We start from the raw sequence: 16,837 nt of genomic DNA, 5'->3' as shown, positions 1-16,837 counted from the left end.
GAGAACCTGGCGATTCTCGTGTGCCCAAGCGAAGGAGTTGGCGATCTCATCACCAGTAGTCAGCGCTCGTTAAGCCTAAACACAGGCAAATCATTGTTGGGAATCGCCAACTTCTCATTCAGTGCGTTTTTCTCACCTGTTTTTTCACGCAATTTTGCTGCGTTTTTTTTTTTTACGCGAAAGTGAATAGGACTTTCTAATGTTAGAAACGCATTGCGCAAAAATCACCAAACGTTTTTAACATTAGCAAAACCGATTGACCTTCATGCAGCAAAAGCGCACGTGAGAAAAAGCGCAAGTGTGCGGGAGCCCTCAGGTAGTCAGAGGTGGATCAAACTTGCCACACACCTTTTTGACTTGGGGCTATCTAAGAGGGCAGCACTTGGGGAATTAGGGTTTTCGCAGGGTTTGGCCTTCACTGCGGGTGGCCAAGCTGTTGGGGCGGCTTCTCACGGTCGTGTTTGTGCGCACAATACGCAGAGAATAGAACCCATCGATCTCAAGGTGTTCGTTCTCCCTTTTTTTTTTTTTTCTTTTTAGCGCTGCGATATCGCTGCATTTTTTTTTTTTTTTACGGCATATGTCAATGGGACTTTCTAATGTTAAAACCGCTACACGCAACAATCGCAGGTTTGCGCTTCTGCGGTTTTTGTGCGATGCAATTTTAACATTAGAAAGTCCGGTTGTCATTTGGAAAAAAATACAGCGATATCGCAGCGTTAAAAAAAAAAATGCTCGTGGGTATAAGCCCCAAGGCTGCCGCACGGACATTCCGCGAGATTTCCACAGCTTGAAGTCCCACGGGCTTTCAAGCAACTTATTTCTCTGCGGCCTGCTCTTCCCCATAGAGAGAAAAGATGGCTGCAGCAGAAGAGGCGATAAAATTGACATGCCGCGACTTTGAATTTCGCACGGCATGTCAATTTCGGCGCGGCTTGGCTACAGCGAGGGGGACGAGATTTTTGCGAATCTCCAGTTGGCTTATTTATCCCGAGATAAGATTGTAGAAAGCGCACACGGAGATTCCGCTGCAATTCTGCGCCGTGCGAGCCCAGCCGGAGGGCGCCGGCACACTTTTTTCATGCGATATCGCTGTGTTTTTTTTAACGCGATTGTCCATGGGACGTTCTAATGTTAAAAGTGCATCGAACTAAAATCGCAAAGTACAAACTTGTGACTTTAGGGCAATGTGTTTATACTTTTAGAAAATCCCATGGACATTCGAGTTAAAAAAAAACAGTGATATTGCGTGAAAAAAAAGTGCAAGAAAAAGGCAAGCGTGTAAGAGCCCATATCAGATAATTATGATGTCAGTATGTTTACCGTTGGGTTGCTATAACACGGGCGCAGGCGGCTGCTGCCAGCGCTCACCATCTCCTGACATGCCAGGTTAAACCTGCAAGTGCAGATGCAGCCCAGCAATTAGCGTGACAAGGCCGCTTTCGCGTCTGCGGCAGGGATTCTGTTTTTCTGTTCGGCAAAGGGGAATCCCCTGGCCGAACAGATCCGTCTTCTATTGAAAGGCGAATTGCGCCGAACGGACGCCTTTAACTAGAATGGGGTTTAGCATTTTTACAGATTAAAATGCGGTATTTTGTACCGGATCTGCAACGGAAACTCCGGCCGCCGGTTGCAGTGCGGATGTGAACTTGGTTTTAGTCGTAGGTTGACGGCGCTTGGTTAATGGCGCCCTTCGCTTGCATCTCCTTAGGTTCTACCAATCCCTCAGCTTACAAAATCGATGTCTTCTCGTGCCGTTCTGTAAAAAAAAATACATTGGAGTTTTTAAAAAAATTTTTTTTTTATATAAGCATGGAGGCCTACAGGGGGCAGCATTTGTTGGTGGGGTCTGTAACATGGGTACCTTCGTTAACTCGCCTCTTATTATAATCCTGTCTGATGAGGTAATTAAAAAATAGGCTGAGAACGGTCTGTGATTTAGCAGAGTTTTTGTAAAGAAGGGAAAGTTTTTACTAAGGCCGCCTGCAGAGAGGCGGGTCGGATTCTGCATGTGGAGTCCGGCCCTGGCAGCAGCGCTGTCCGCACATACCTGTTGTTTCTTTGCGTTTTCTGCGCTGCGGATGGTCCGCACGGCTCGCCATCGGACATGCGCAGACAGATTTTTATTTTTTTTTTAAACTCCTGCTTTTTTCGCGTCATCACCTGGTGATTATGCAGAATCCGCGACCTTTCCGCCATGTCAATTGCAGAAGGGCCGCAAGACGGATGTCTTCCATTGACTTCAATGGAAGCCGTCCCTGCGGAATTTGCGCAAAAATAGAGCATGCTGGGATTTTGTTTCCTCCTGCGAATGGAAACCGCAATTGCTTTCCGCTTGTGTGCAGGAAGAATCCCTTTTCCATTGTGTTCCATGGAGCGTTATTGCTGCGGTATCTGGAGGCGGACGCCCGCTCCGGATTCCGCGATGCAAATCCGCCCGCCTGCGTGAGGCCTAGTGCTGCAGCCTATTTTTTTTCTTAATGTTCTTAAAATTGTGATGTCGTAAAAAAAAAAAAAATGCATGTTTTTGATATTTCAGTTTTGCACCATTTCCTTTGAAATTCCCCCCAAATTGGGTGGGGGTGTCACAAAAATTCCCGTGCCGGGATCTCTGCCGTAATTTCAGAGCTGCGATATGTAATGTGGTCTCGGCCGTGTAACTGCAGTGTGAAGCGGGCGGACGCCTGACGCCTATACGTGCGCAGCAGCCGCGTCCTGCGCCTGTCATCCTTGGGACAGTGGGAGTTTTCCTCCTGCACACGAGCAGATGGTGTAATCCGGTGGATTGTCAGCTCTGCGGACGTCACTGGCGGAGCGCCGTAGTAATAGTGCGATTCAGGTTCGAGCTTGCTGTGATTTATTGTAGCTGCAGGTGTAGCCGCGTGCGAGAGAAGGAGCTTTAATTGTAAGAATTAGTAAGTAATCATTATGTTAATTAGTGTAATAGTTGTCATCACTCTTCCAGATGTCACTCCGCAGGTATTCGCATTATACATACAGCCGATGCATAGAATAATCAGCGGTATTATCTCTAAGGGCCCTTTCACGCAAGCGTAAGCATATTTCTGAGCTCTTTAGGGAATGAAATTTGCGTATTTGCAAATTTGCGTGTTTGTTTTTTTTTTTTGCTGTACTCGGTGTACGAAAGTCGTGCAAAAACAATCTGCTCCCAGCCATTGCAATACCCAAATCCTTTAATGAGCGCCACATGTGTGCAAATGAAGGCTAATCGTTCCGTGTGAACTCCGCCCACGATGGATCGTTCGCTTTTTATTTATTTTCTGCGGGCATAAAATCCTCGTTGGCTCCTTCATGAATTGTTCGGTTTAAGCGGCGCTCGTTCCGGCGTTCTCAGTCACTTCTATGATGAACTTGAACGAGTCAACGATGTATCTGCCTGTATAAAGCCACTCTCACACATGCCAAGTTGTACCGCGACTAGCACGGCGTCCCGAGCGCCGCGGAACAATACCGCCATTGGGGCCTTGCAGACGTGCCACAATTTTCGAGCGCTGTCTCTGCTATTTTCGCACGTCTTGGCACTCTTTAGCGCACTTCATCACCCATCGCAATGATGGGGTGCGTTAAAAAGCGCTGTCAAACGCTGTGACATGCATTCAAAAATGTCGCGTTTTTCTAGCATGGTTTTCTGAACGCATGTGAGAGTGGCGTAAACGATGTGCATGAGCGAACTCTGACATTGTTCGCTCATTCACACGAGAAATTGGCAGGTCTAAACGGACCCTAAGCCTAACAATAGTCTAATACTGCCTGTTCTGTAGAGAAAACGTCTCGCCAGTCATCTCATGATCACAAACTACATTACAATGGAAGGCTAGTCTCAATAGGTTTATATTCACATTTCACCTCCTCCCCCTCCCTGCACAGCCAGCTCTGCACATGTCTGAGTAGGCCCACAACACTCCTCCTTACACTAGATGGGTCAGCTCCTGTCTGTTGTGGCCCATGAGGCTGCTGTAAAGCATATCTCTACATGTTGTTCGCTGCAGCTGAGGCAAGTAAAAAAAAAATACAAATAGCGCAAAAAAAAAAAAAGTATGCATGTGTTTCAACTTGGGGTTATTGAGCTCACGGGATCACCATCGTTCCTCCACCTAGATGGGTGGTCGCACCTCAGCAACCCATGTCTAGACCAGATGTTTGGTAAAAGTCCACAAATCTGTCTTTATTGGGTTGGCTTCACATAGGGTGGATTTGCCGTGGAAATTCCGTCCGGAATTTCGCTGCGGCAAATCCGCCTGCGGACGCTAATCCCGGTGTTGACCGGCCACGTGGACGAGAGTTGTCAAAAATCTTGTTCACACGGGACAGCCTGTCTGTCATGGCAAAGCCTGCAGTGCGGATTCCCCGGCCGCAGCATGTCAAATTGTATTTTAATTTTCCAGTGCGGCTCTGCTCTCCTCTATGGCTGCAACAGAAAAGCATGCGACCAAGTCACTCCTAAACCCGCAGCTGAGTGCCGCGGGTTTTGAAGCAGCGCCTTTCCGAGCGGAAATCTTGCAAAGTTTTTTTTTTTTTGGCTGTGGTCAAACCGCACGATTTCCAGCAGGATTCCGCCCTGTGGGAACCCAGCCTTATGGTAACATAAGACAGCAAAAGTAACATAATCTTCGCACTGTTATACGTCACAGTACACATGTACATATTAACACATTCCTGACCGTCTGGCCACTGCATAACATACTGCTTTTGCCCTCTCTAACTAGGCTTAAACAGCGCAAAACTCCATCAGCTTTATCTAACCAGGATGTCAATCTAGGGGGCGTCCTTCCCTGTCAGACTCATGGTAGCAGCTTGATCTGCAACAGACCAGACTCTTAGAAGGGGGCTACACCCTTTCTCTGCCATATCTATCTTTGCAAATCTGCTCTCCAGCCCCCTGAAGGCCATCTCTGGTATTGCCCTTCTGCAATGTGATGCATTCCTTTTAAAGCGCGCTAATCACTGGGTTCATGCTACCTGAACCACTGGCAGCATGACCCCGAGACACATGGGCACAATGTGCATGCCTATGTGCTCTGAAATACTGCAGCGCTTCAGAATAAATACTCTTTGAAGTTTGGCTTAAAACGGAGCTCCAAGTCAAAGAGGTGGGCCGTAGTGGCCGCTTCCCACCGATGGGATGAAAACCTCTCCTGCTGTTTCTCAGAGCTAGCAGCTCAGGGGGATCCTGGCGAGAACAAAGTAGCTGTTTGCATATACCAAACAGCTGCATTCTTCTCTGAGCGATCGCGGCAGTGTCCGCTCCACCGACATAACTCTTAGGTAGCAAATTAGCTACTTAGAGTTATGCAAAGATGATCAGTCAAAACTGTCATTTGAGTGAATTTTGAGTGATTGCTCTGTGTAAATGGGCCTTTATGCTGTCAATTGTTTTTCCTCTTTTTGTGTGTAAATGAGGTCTTGAAGTCTCATCTCTTAGCTTTTACTATAATACATTGTAGATTTTCTGCATGTAAACCTGCAGCTAATAATGTACAATACACGGTGTGTAACAATACCTGAGGCCGCCCTCACACAGATGGTTTTGGTCAACGTTTAGTGCTGCCTTTTTAGCGCTGCGCTAGACGCTGTACAAAGACTCCCATTCATTTCTATGGGGGCTGCTCGCACAAGAGTCAAAACGCTGCGCTCTGACAGCGATGCTTGTTCTATCTTTGGCCGTTTTCACTGGGCGACGCAGGGCTGAAATGGGCAGCGGTTTTAGCGGTGCTGAAAACGTGGCACAACTAGGTACCACATTTTTGGCAGTGTTAGTGCAGCTAGCGCTTGCATTTATAAAAAAAATAAAAGTAATGCTCCCCTAGCAGGCGCTGGCGTGGGGTCTGTGCCGTTGGGGCTGCCGGTCCTCGGTGCCCGATGGATTCTCTCATGCCTTAGTCTTCTGACACTGCAGGGGCGGGAATCTGCATTGTACTGTTCCTGCCCTACATAGAACTGACCAGAAGATGTCCTTTATATGTAGGTAGCACAGTATAGGACAAGAGTAGATGAGACCGGCTTCGAAGTCCTCCAGTTAATAACGATCTTTATTTGGAAGTGCTATTCTGCAGTGCTAAACCCTAAGGGCTCATGTCCACGGGGAAAAGAAGAATTAAAATCCGCAGCGGATTTTAACTCTTCTCCCGCGCGCGGATCCGCACCCCATAGGGATGCATTGACCACCCGCGGGTAGATAAATACCCGCGGATCGTCAATAAAAGTGATTTAAAAAAAAATGGAGCATGAAAAAATCCGGACCATGCTCCATTTTCATGCGGGTCTCCCGCGGGGACGGCTCCCGCGGGCTTCTATTGAAGCCTATGGAAGCCGTCCGGATCCGCGGGACACAAAAATCATATTTTACTTACCCGCTCCGTTTCTTCTCTTCGGCGCCGCGCCATCCTCTCTCAGCCGCGGCCGGATCATTTTGCTTCGGCCCGGCGCATGCGCGGGGCACGTCACCGACGTCATCGTGCACATCCGCCGAGCCGAAGAATGAAGATCCGGCCGCGACGAGAGAAGATGACGCCGCGGCGAAGAGAAGAAACGGAGCGGATCGGAGGTAAGTTTATTCTCATTTATTCTCCTTTTCGGCGCTCATGTCCGCGGGGCAGGAGGGACCCGCTGCAGATTCTACATGTAGAATCCGTAGCGGGCCCGATTTTCCCCGTGGACATGAGGCCTAAGGCCTCATGTCCACGGGGAAAATAATAATTAAAATCCGCAGCGGATCACCCGCGCGCGGATCCGCGCCCCATAGGAATGCATTGACCACCCGCGGGTAGCTAAATACCCGCGGATGGTCAATAAATGTGAATTAGAAAAATCATGGAGCATGAAAAAAAATGGACATGCTCCATTTAGGTGCGGATCACGCTCCGGATGGCCCCATTGATCTCTATGGGGTGCGGGAAATCCGCTGCGGGTGTTAGGCCTCCTTCCCACGAACGGATTTCCGCCGCGTAATTCGCGGCGAAAATCCGCTGCGTTGCACGCAGCTATTAGGTTCTATTGAACCTAATAGCTCCATGCTCACGATGCGTAATTCCACCGCGGAATTACGCACCGCGATTTCTCCCGTCCTCACCCGCAGCATGCTCTATTTTCTGCGGGTGAGGACGGGCTGTACGCACTGACGGCTTCCATTGCAGTCAATGGAAGCCGTCCATTCACGCTATCTCCCGCTGTAACCAGCGGGAGATAGCGTGAAAAAACGCTTTCCCGCCCACCGCCGAGCGTCATATGACGCCAAATGACGCGGTCCGGCCGCGTCACGTGACACGGCTGGTGACGCGAGAGCGGTGGGCGGTGACGAGCGGTGACGAGCGGTGACGCGGCGGTGGTGGGCGGGGAAGCGATTTCACGCTATCTCCCGCAGGTAAGTATAGGGGCTCTGGGGGGCGCCGTGACGGGCTTCACAGCGGAATATTACGCTGCGGAGCCCGTCACGCTCGTGGGAAGGAGGCCTTAAATGCCATTTATTTGGGTGCGTGAAATCTGCATGCGGATTACAAGTTTGGCTTCTTTTTCAGTGGCCTTGCATTTTTTTTCACGCGCAGATGCAAAAATGCCATCCGCGTGCATACACGCGTGAAAAAAAACGCATCCGCGTGTCATCCGCATGCAATAAAATACTATTTTAAGCTCATCCGCACTGCATCCGCGGCCCAAATCCGCGTTACAAATCCGGAGCAGATTTGATTTTCCCCGTGGACATGAGGCCTAACAGGAATTGTCTACTTTTGATAATCACTATTGGGAGGGTCACTGTGTTTGGAGCCCAGTGATCAGCTGCAATCTCTGGGGAAACTTGGCGGTACCTGTTCACTTTCTCTGCAGTGCCACCACAGGGGAAATTGGGTATTACACAGTGCCAATTCAAATCCATGGCTAGTATAATGACAGGATAGGTCCTCCAGAGAGATACTCTATATACACGTCTTGTGCCAGATTTATTATCCGCTTTATACGCTTTTTATGACTCACTAGACAGTATTGCAAATGTTCCTCAAAGGGCTGAAAGTTCTTTTGGCCCAAAACACTGTAGCAACCGTCCACCCAGACTATCCTTAACTGTCCTCTCCCAAGTCAGAAGGGACTTTAAAGGGGTTGTCCCGCGCCGAAACGGGTTTTTTTTTTTTTTTCAACAGCGCGAGACAAACCCGATGCAGGGACTTTAAAAAAAAAACGCACAGCGCTTACCTTAATCCCCGCACTCCGGTGACTTCTTACTTACCGGTTGAAGATGGTCGCCGGGATCTTCTCCCTCGGTGGACCGCAGGGCTTCTGTGCTGTCCATTGCCGATTCCAGCCTCCTGATTGGCTGGAATCGGCACGTGACGGGGCGGAGCTACAAGGAGCCGCTCTCCGGCACGAGCGGCCCCATTCAGAAAAGCAGAAGACCGGACTGCGCAAGCGCGTCTAATCGGGCGATTAGACGCTGAAAATTAGTCGGCTCCATGGAAACGAGGACGCTAGCAACGGAACAGGTAAGTGAATAACTTCTGTATGGCTCATAATTAATGCACAATGTACATTACAAAGTGCATTAATATGGCCATACAGAAGTGCTGAACCCCACTTGCTTTCGCGGGACAACCCCTTTAAGCCCCTTACTGTCATTAGGATCTCTTGTTATGAGTTACTGGACTTACTGTGATGGCCGTTCCAGTCCTTTTGGGTGCAGCGTTTCCTCATCCAGGTTATTCTTTCCGACCTCCAACTACTAACTGTTTTACAATGGTCAAGCCAAGATCTAAAAGTGAAGCCACATGGTGCGACTGGCTGCATGCAGTATAATCGTGCAGCCTTTGGCCATCGCTAGTAGTCGGGGTTTTGGCTATGTGCGGCACTGGATCGTGTGGCTTTACCCCAATAATTGCATAGGCCAAGAGCCAGTTCTTCAGGCACCTCACACGGTCTTCCCCAAACTGCTCCCCGCAGGGTCTGGCTTGCAATACCATTTTGCTCACCAGGATCTACAGCCAAGAGTTTGACAAGCTTCCCCAGCACTACATGTGGCTTCAGCCACACACTGATGCTATAGTCTTCCGCCTGGTTTCTGCTACAACAGAGCCATCTAGTGGTAACAAGAAGTATGACAGTACAAGCATTTATACATTGAATGGAGCGCCTCCACACATTTGCAGTCAGCGCTCCGCTGAATGTGACTTTGCTCAAGCCGGATTGGCTAAGAGCTGCTTTATCCAGTGAAGAGGGGCAAGTGGTACACTTCCCCCAGGCAGTCCATCACTTTTCACTTAGTGGATGGGTGAAAACCTAAAAAAACATTTAGTGACCAGAATACCCCTTTAAATGCATACTTCAGCCATTCAAATAAAGCAGTAGCACTAAACCAATAATGGCTCCCTATGTATGGCAGCCGCCTTCCCGTATATAATATACTGCAGGAGGGGGTCCTGTGCGCTGGGATCACCCGCCAGCCGCTATGACACATAGCTTCCCATTAGTAAATGACTACATTCCGCAGGACCGACCTAGGAAATGATGAATTCATGTGCTTCTGCTGTACAGCCTGTAAAATACTGGATTGAAGGAGCGCTTTTTCAGTAAAGCTTCTTGTATGCGTTTTATCCATCAAGGCAGCAGGTCAGTCTTGTAGGAGTGATGTAATATCGAGTTGCCATGGCGATCCTGCATATATCCTCCCTAGAGAAGACTTGCATGTGTCTTGGCTGCAGAGTTAAAAATGTGCATTTGTAGACGTTTTCTCATAATCGCACCATAAGCATTATTTTACCTCGGACATGATTACTCCAGCTATAGAATAGGTACTTGAATGCCATTGGCGGATGAGCAAGACGTCTACGCGGAGGCGCAGGCATGGCGGTCTCAGAAGGATCAGAATGTATGACCGTATGCAACCTAGACCGGGTGACGGCGCAGGAACGGTGGAGCAGGGGAGTGTATAAAACACATCACCGCGGACGGCACCGTGACCTAATGGGGATATTCCATGGTGACGGGAAAAAAACCGTAGGGGGTTCTGTTTTAGAGGTGGTCCTCCGGCTTTGTTTCCCTTTCTATAGGTCTCTCATGGGAAAAACTTGCTTTTGTGCATTATACAAACGGCCCACTGATTTTAGGAAGGCTCCATTTGCATCAGCTTGTTTTCAGCTCCATCCAGGGGCCCCGCCATGGTGTCTGTTTAGGGTCCCAAAAACGGAAACCATAGACGGAACCATCACTGTTCTTATTGAAATCTGCTAGAAGGATAACATGGTGGATTGCGCTATTACTATCGGCATAATTAAAGGTCTACTTTTCAGTAATGGCCAAGATGGATGATGGATTCCATCCCGCAGCGGAATCCGGCCCTGGGAGCAGCAGCGTCCACGTGTCCTTGGCTGCTTTCGTCTTCATCTGTACTGCGGATGGTCCGCACGGCAAGCGACATGTGCAGTATAGTGTTGTGTTTTGTTTACACTACTGCTTTCCAGAATCCGCTAGCGTTCCGCAATGTCATTGCAGAAGATCCGTCCGTGCAGATTCCACGCAAAAATGGAGCATGCTGCAATTTATTTATTTATTTATTTATTTTTCCCCTCTGTGAAAACCGCAATTGGTTTCCACAAGTGTGCAGGAGGAATCCTTTCCCGTAGCACGCTATGGGCGGTATTTGCTGCGGATCCCCCGTGCGGATGAACGCCACCGATTCTGCAGCAAATATCTGCCTGTTGGCAGCAGACCTTAAATGGACACCCTGATGGGACCCGAAAACGAGATGGGAACTGAGCCTGACAACTGTGTAAGCCGTCCTCTTCTCCGTACTGGTGCAGGTAAATGAATCCATCCCCGCCCTGCGCCGTACACGTGGCACATATCATAAAAGGGAAAAACATGGGAGTATGGCACAACCTGAGGGAATACAAATACGCAGCCGTGTTTAGCGAAACCCCGCGGAGCGTTTCGAGGTGAGAAGTACCTCTCAATCCTTAATGCCTGGGAATATACGTCGGTGGAGCCTGGAGTATTTCGGGAGGGCAGAGAAATCGGTCAATGGCCCCAAAAAACTGCAATAAAATATGAACCATAAATTAACAATTAAATTATTAATAAATAAATGGATGAAAATTGAAATATGAAAGAAAAAGTGAAGAATAAACTGCAGCGCAATCATACTAGATGCAATGAATACATGTGCAGAAAGAGCTGCGAGCGAGGAGAGGAGGAGTGGCGGGATTGGTTTACAAGGCCGCCTCCACAGTTTTTCATCTAATCCCACCGGAATTAATATATAACGTTTTTATAAATCGCACTTTTGTGGAGTCTCTTCAGGATTTGTGGTGGTATCTGTCCGATATGTGTTACCCCCAACAAGGGGAGGTTAGAATGATGTATTACCGAGGGGGAGCGCTGCGGTCAGAAGCTCCACCTGAATGAGTCCAGTTTGTTTTTTCAATGGAATTGTACAGATAATGGGTCACAATGGGGGAAAAACTTTGTGGGATTTTTTGAACATAGCTTTTAAACGAATTCCTGTTATTTCTTGCATTTCATTATTTTTTTCCTCTTCCCCCCCCCCCCCCCATTTTTCTTTCATATTTCATCTGCTATACTTAATATTAATAGTTCCATTGTTGGTGTACCAGACATAATTTTTCTTTTTAGGTATGGTTCATTTTAATGTCATTTTTTTTTCCCCCTCCCATTGTCCACATCAAGTGATCCCTGCTAATTAACGGCTCTTCATTAATCCCTGCTATTTATTCCAATCTCTTTCATAGCTTTTATTCATATACACATGCATACATTTTCTATTGGCCTAGATCATCTGATATGTTTTATTGGTTTGTGTGTTTTTTTGTTTTTTTATTTTTATTTTGTTTTTCATCAGCCGTGTTAATGCTGTTTAATCCATCTCTTATTCACGGTTCATATTATTGGATATGGCTCATTGAAGTCATTGACCATTTTCGTGTCCCATTGCCCAGACCAACTGGTCCTCTCAGATCAACGCAGTACTAGCTGGTCAATACCAATTCCTCACAATTCCCCATTAGCATTTATTACTATTTACGGTAATCCCCTGCTCGTTTGCTCAGCTCCTCTATATCCATGCTATACGTAGAGCATGAACTGCCATCAAACCTTTCATTCGTTGTATCCATTTAATATACCAGATATAAACCTTAATTAGGGATAACTAATGATGCAACTTACATTTATACCCGGCCACTCATGGGAAACGGCTTATCTCCTTCTGTCCTCACCTCTCCAGAATACATTTTACACACTTGTCCAGTTATTAACTTAATAGTAATTTTAGCCGCATTGCTTTAGTTTGTATTCCTTTTATTTATTGGTCGATGGGTTGGGCTGGACTTTGCATTTCATTTATTATTGGTCTTTGTGTCCATTTAGCGCTATTCCAATCCAGCGCTGTCTGTGTACGGATGTTTTATTGCGCAAAACCCGTCAGATTTATATATATATATATGTTGAAATTTTAACTAGTTTGCTGCCAGCCTGCGTTAGTTTGTGATTGGTTCCTAGTAGAGATGAGCGAACGTACTCGGATAAGCACTACTCGTCCTGAAAGATTCGGGGCGCTCCGCTGCTGACAGGTGAGTCGCAGCGGGGAGCGGGGCAGAGCGGGCGGGAGAGAGGGAGAGAAAGATCTCCCCGCTCTCCCCTGCAGCTCCCCGCTCCGCAGCGGCACCCGAATCTTTCAGGACGAGCACAGCGATACTCGGATAAAGCACATTACTCGGACGAGTAGTGCTTATCCGAGTACGTTCGCTCATCTCTAGTTCCTAGCATGCTGTTACATTACATTTGTTTAAACGCAGCGGTCAGCGCTACGGCACATGTTCTGGGATGTCGCCTCTCTAGACTTTGCGCTTTTTGATTTTTCTTTTTTTAACTTGTTTCTTTGTATGTGGCCTTTGTATGTTGTGTGCGCCGACAGGTGAGCGCACACCTTTACAGATTACACTTCTGGTCTCAGGGATTCTGCCTATTGGAGCGCTGCATCTCATTTCATCAAACATGGCACTTTTATTATTTCCTCTATTGCACATATATTGGTGGGGTTTTCCCCGTTGTTATAGTCAATTCAAGAAGTGCAGCCAGCTCACCACCCCCTGTGTATATCCACCTACACCAACCAGATCCTGTATACCTGGGCAACAATTACCTGGAAAAGGGATGTTCATCCAACTCCATAATAAGCGGAATAAAATGCATCTTTATTGGAGGCCATTAAAATTCAGCAACCTGACGCATGAAGAGTCAAGGGGAGTTTAATAGTCGCCCATAAAGGTGCATGTTGTTCCACTTACTGTAGAGATGGATGAACTTTCCTTTTATACAATACAGTCAATTAAAGCCTGCTTTTTATGGAAAAGTGTTAATAGAAAATGACCTAATATATAAATCTGTTTGTCTAATTGTATTTCTAAAGACATTTTTGCTTTCATATATAATATATTATATAATTTGTTTTGTATTGAATGATGTGTGTGTGTGTGTATATATATATATGTGTGTATATATATATATATATATATATATATATATATATATATATATATTGCACATAAAAGGTGATGGTCACAGTTCTTCTCCTCCCCATCCCATGTGACAGAGCCTGCCTACAACACTCTCCCTGAGTCCCCTTCTGTCCATTGTGTCTACACACCCCGAGGCTGCTGTAAGGCATACAATCGTATTTAAATGCAGCTGAAGGCAAGATGACTGCGCCATAAATGTAGAAAAAAGTAACAAATCTACAATCAGAAAATAAAAGCATATTGGAAAATGTTTCGCTCTCTTCGTTTTAATGTGTAAAAAATATAAATGCTACATTTCCTTTAAGTCATCTTGACATTCTATTAGAAGATGGCATGCTGATCTTCCATTCTCAAGCATTTCTTGTAAGAACTTGCACAGAGCTGTATGCGGCTTATAAGTGTGTCTCTAGTAATTGATGTCTGTGCGATCGTTGATATGGCCGCCTCTGTGGGAGAGATGCGTGGCGTTTGATCACGACTGAAGAGGTGCTAGAAGTTGACCCTTGATACGTTTCGGGTAGGATAATGAACATGGTGTAAACTATGGGTATACACGGAGATGTATGATGACATTATACGGCATGTGCTGAGCCATATACTGCATTTAACCCATTGCTTCTTTCTTCACAGAGCTAGAGAATGGCACACATTAAGGCACCATCATCTGCATCCATGTGTGACTCTTCTTTTTCTTCTGTGCTACCCGCTCCTGCCACAAGTACCAGTCAGATGAGTGTGCAAAGCTCCCTGAATGGATCTACTACAGAAATAACCACAGATAGTCCCACCGAAAGTCTTGTGGATTCATCATCCTCTGTTAGTTCGCCAGGAGGGGCCACTGAAGAAGGGCCAGCCAAATTCTTGGAAGGTACAGTGTAACCTATCTCCAGTGCTTACAGTGACCGGTGCTGTTCTACGCTGGCAATCTTTAGGCCTCATGTCCGGGGGACGCACGGTGTCCCAGAGCAGAATCCCACAGCGGATTCCACCGGTACCCGCACACATGAGGCCAAAAATGACATTACTCACCCATCCGTGGGTCTCCTCCGTCGTGGATGGATCTTTTTTCTTCTGCATGGCGGATGCGCTCGTTTTTAAATGTCCTGCTTTCCCGCGGATCCGGGGCACGGATACAGTGTCAGCTTCGTCTGTGCTGGGTGCGGACTGCATCCATTGATTTCAGTGGAAGCCGTCCATGCGGGAATTCTGTAATAAATGGTATTTGATTACCTGTGAATGCCCAATGCATGTCTATGGCCATATTGAACTGCGGATCATCCGGGGGGATTCCACAATTCAATTTTGCCCGTGGACATGAGGCCTTAGTGCTGAGGTCCCCAAACTTTTTTTTCTTTTCTTTGTGAGCCACACCCAACTTTGAGGGATGCCACAAGGAGTTCAAAAGTGGAGGCGGGCCACATTAAATATGGAGAAACAAGAAATTGTGAATTTGCAAACACTTGCTGCTCAATATCTGCAGGTTCTGGTGGTTTCTTTAGCCCAAAAACATGTTTAACCCCTTAACGATACAGGATGTACATTTATGTTCTGGAGGTTCAGGGTTTGTATGGAGGGGAGTCACGTGCCGATTCCACTCCATACAATGCATGTGATTGACACCCACACGCTCGAAGCAGCTTTTCATCAGCAGCACTGCTGATCGGTGCTGTTAACCTTTTAAATGCCCCGATCGATGTACAGCAGTCCTGAACAGCCCCTGCTAATGAGATTGCGGAGTGATGTGCGGTTGCCATGACAGCTGGGGGCCTTCTGAAAACACTCTTTATTTTTTTTTTCAATTTTAACTTTGTAAAAGTTTTTCAGTATATTATATGGTTAATAGAGATGGGCGAGCATACTCGCTAAGGCAAAGTACTCGGCGAGTAGTGCCTTATGCGAGTACCTGCCCGCTCGTCTCTAAAGATTCGGGTGTCGGCGGAGAGCGGCAGGGAGGAATGGGGGGGACGATCTCTCTCACTGCTCTCCCCCGCCGGCACCCGAATCTTTAGAGACGAGCGGGCAGGTACTCGCATAAGGCACTACTCGCTCGAGTAGTTTGCCTGAGGGAGTACGCTCGCTCATCTCTAATTGTTAAATAGCACCATTGAAATATACAACTCGTCCTGCAGAAAAATCAAGCCCTCAGGAAGGAAGAACCAAAGCTGGGGGAGCTATAACCCAAAACTGATATGGGGAATCACACAGCATGGGGATGTGAGCCACGGGTTGGGGACCACTGCTCCTTTACATTGTGATGCAGAAAAAAATGGTTATTTACTAAGAAAGATATCGGAGCCCCTCACAGGGTGATACTTGTGCAGCGGGTCACGGCAAAAATGGGAGCGACCTTTTCCAAGGAGTGCGGCTTATAAAAGAAAAAGTGCTAAGCTAAATATATTTAGAGTAGATCTATTTATATCAAACCCAGATCAGACCCTTAAATTAATTTGACTACTCATATTAGAATCTAATTCCCTAAATCTATTCTAACCCCCAATCTCTTGTATTTAAAGGCGATATATGTTTGCCAAAAGCAACAACCCCGAACGCATCTCCTTAAAAATAAACTTTTACTTCAAAGAAATATAAAAAAACTGATATGTTGTGGCAGCAAGAAAAAAATATTATACAGACTCCGAGTCTGAACGTATAAACTGCCTGCCTCACTAAATACAATAGGTGCATATAATAATAATCTGTAACCCCTTAGTGACCGCTGATACGCCTTTTAAGGGCCTGTATCACTGGTCTATGTATGGAAAGAAAACACGCGGCGATCACTCTTCATACATCCAATTTTTTACAGCCGACACCAGGCAGCAACAGCACCGATGGCCTGCGCGGTTCATTGTAGCTTTTAACCTTTTAAATGCTGCTGTCAAATCATTTAAATCCCCTGGAAATTGTTCAGGGGTCTTGTATGGCCCCCCGCAATGAGATCGCAGGAAGTTGTGTGGCTGTCATGGCCTTCTGAAAGGCCACAGCGCTGACATGGCAGAATGTCTATCAAGCCATCCCCGTGGGGTGGCTTGATAGCCTGCCTGACCAGTAGCAGTATGACATTGCATCATACTGCAGGAGCGATTAAAGTATCGCAATTGGTTGTCCCCAATGGGGACTTAGAAAAATATAAATAAATAACAAAGTGTTACTTTTTTTTTTTAATAGTAAAATTTTAATTAGTAAAAACAAAAGTAAAAAAAAAAAACACTTGCCATATTTGTAATAAAAAATCTAAATCATAAAATAAAAATACATATTTGGTATGGCTGCATCCGTAAAAGTCTGTACTATCCTAG

The 16,837-nt window shown here is 46.6% G+C and overlaps 1 protein-coding gene across 4 annotated transcripts in view; it reads left to right on the top strand.

Moving 5' to 3' along the window:
• STAU2 (staufen double-stranded RNA binding protein 2) overlaps positions 1-16,837 on the top strand; it is a 271,721-nt gene that overhangs the window by 15,119 nt on the left and 239,765 nt on the right. For all 4 annotated transcript variants that reach the window (XM_066578585.1, XM_066578583.1, XM_066578584.1 and 1 more), the window contains exon 2: positions 14,169-14,406. In XM_066578585.1, coding sequence (XP_066434682.1) covers positions 14,178-14,406 — 229 coding nt within the window. In that variant the 5' untranslated portion in view covers positions 14,169-14,177. The remainder of the gene's footprint in view (positions 1-14,168; positions 14,407-16,837) is intronic.

This window comes from Eleutherodactylus coqui, chromosome 9 (assembly GCF_035609145.1).
Source record: "Eleutherodactylus coqui strain aEleCoq1 chromosome 9, aEleCoq1.hap1, whole genome shotgun sequence".
In the NCBI taxonomy this organism is placed as follows: domain Eukaryota; kingdom Metazoa; phylum Chordata; class Amphibia; order Anura; family Eleutherodactylidae; genus Eleutherodactylus; species Eleutherodactylus coqui.
Note: the sequence above shows the minus strand (reverse complement) of the source record. Positions and strands in the feature narration are given on the sequence as shown.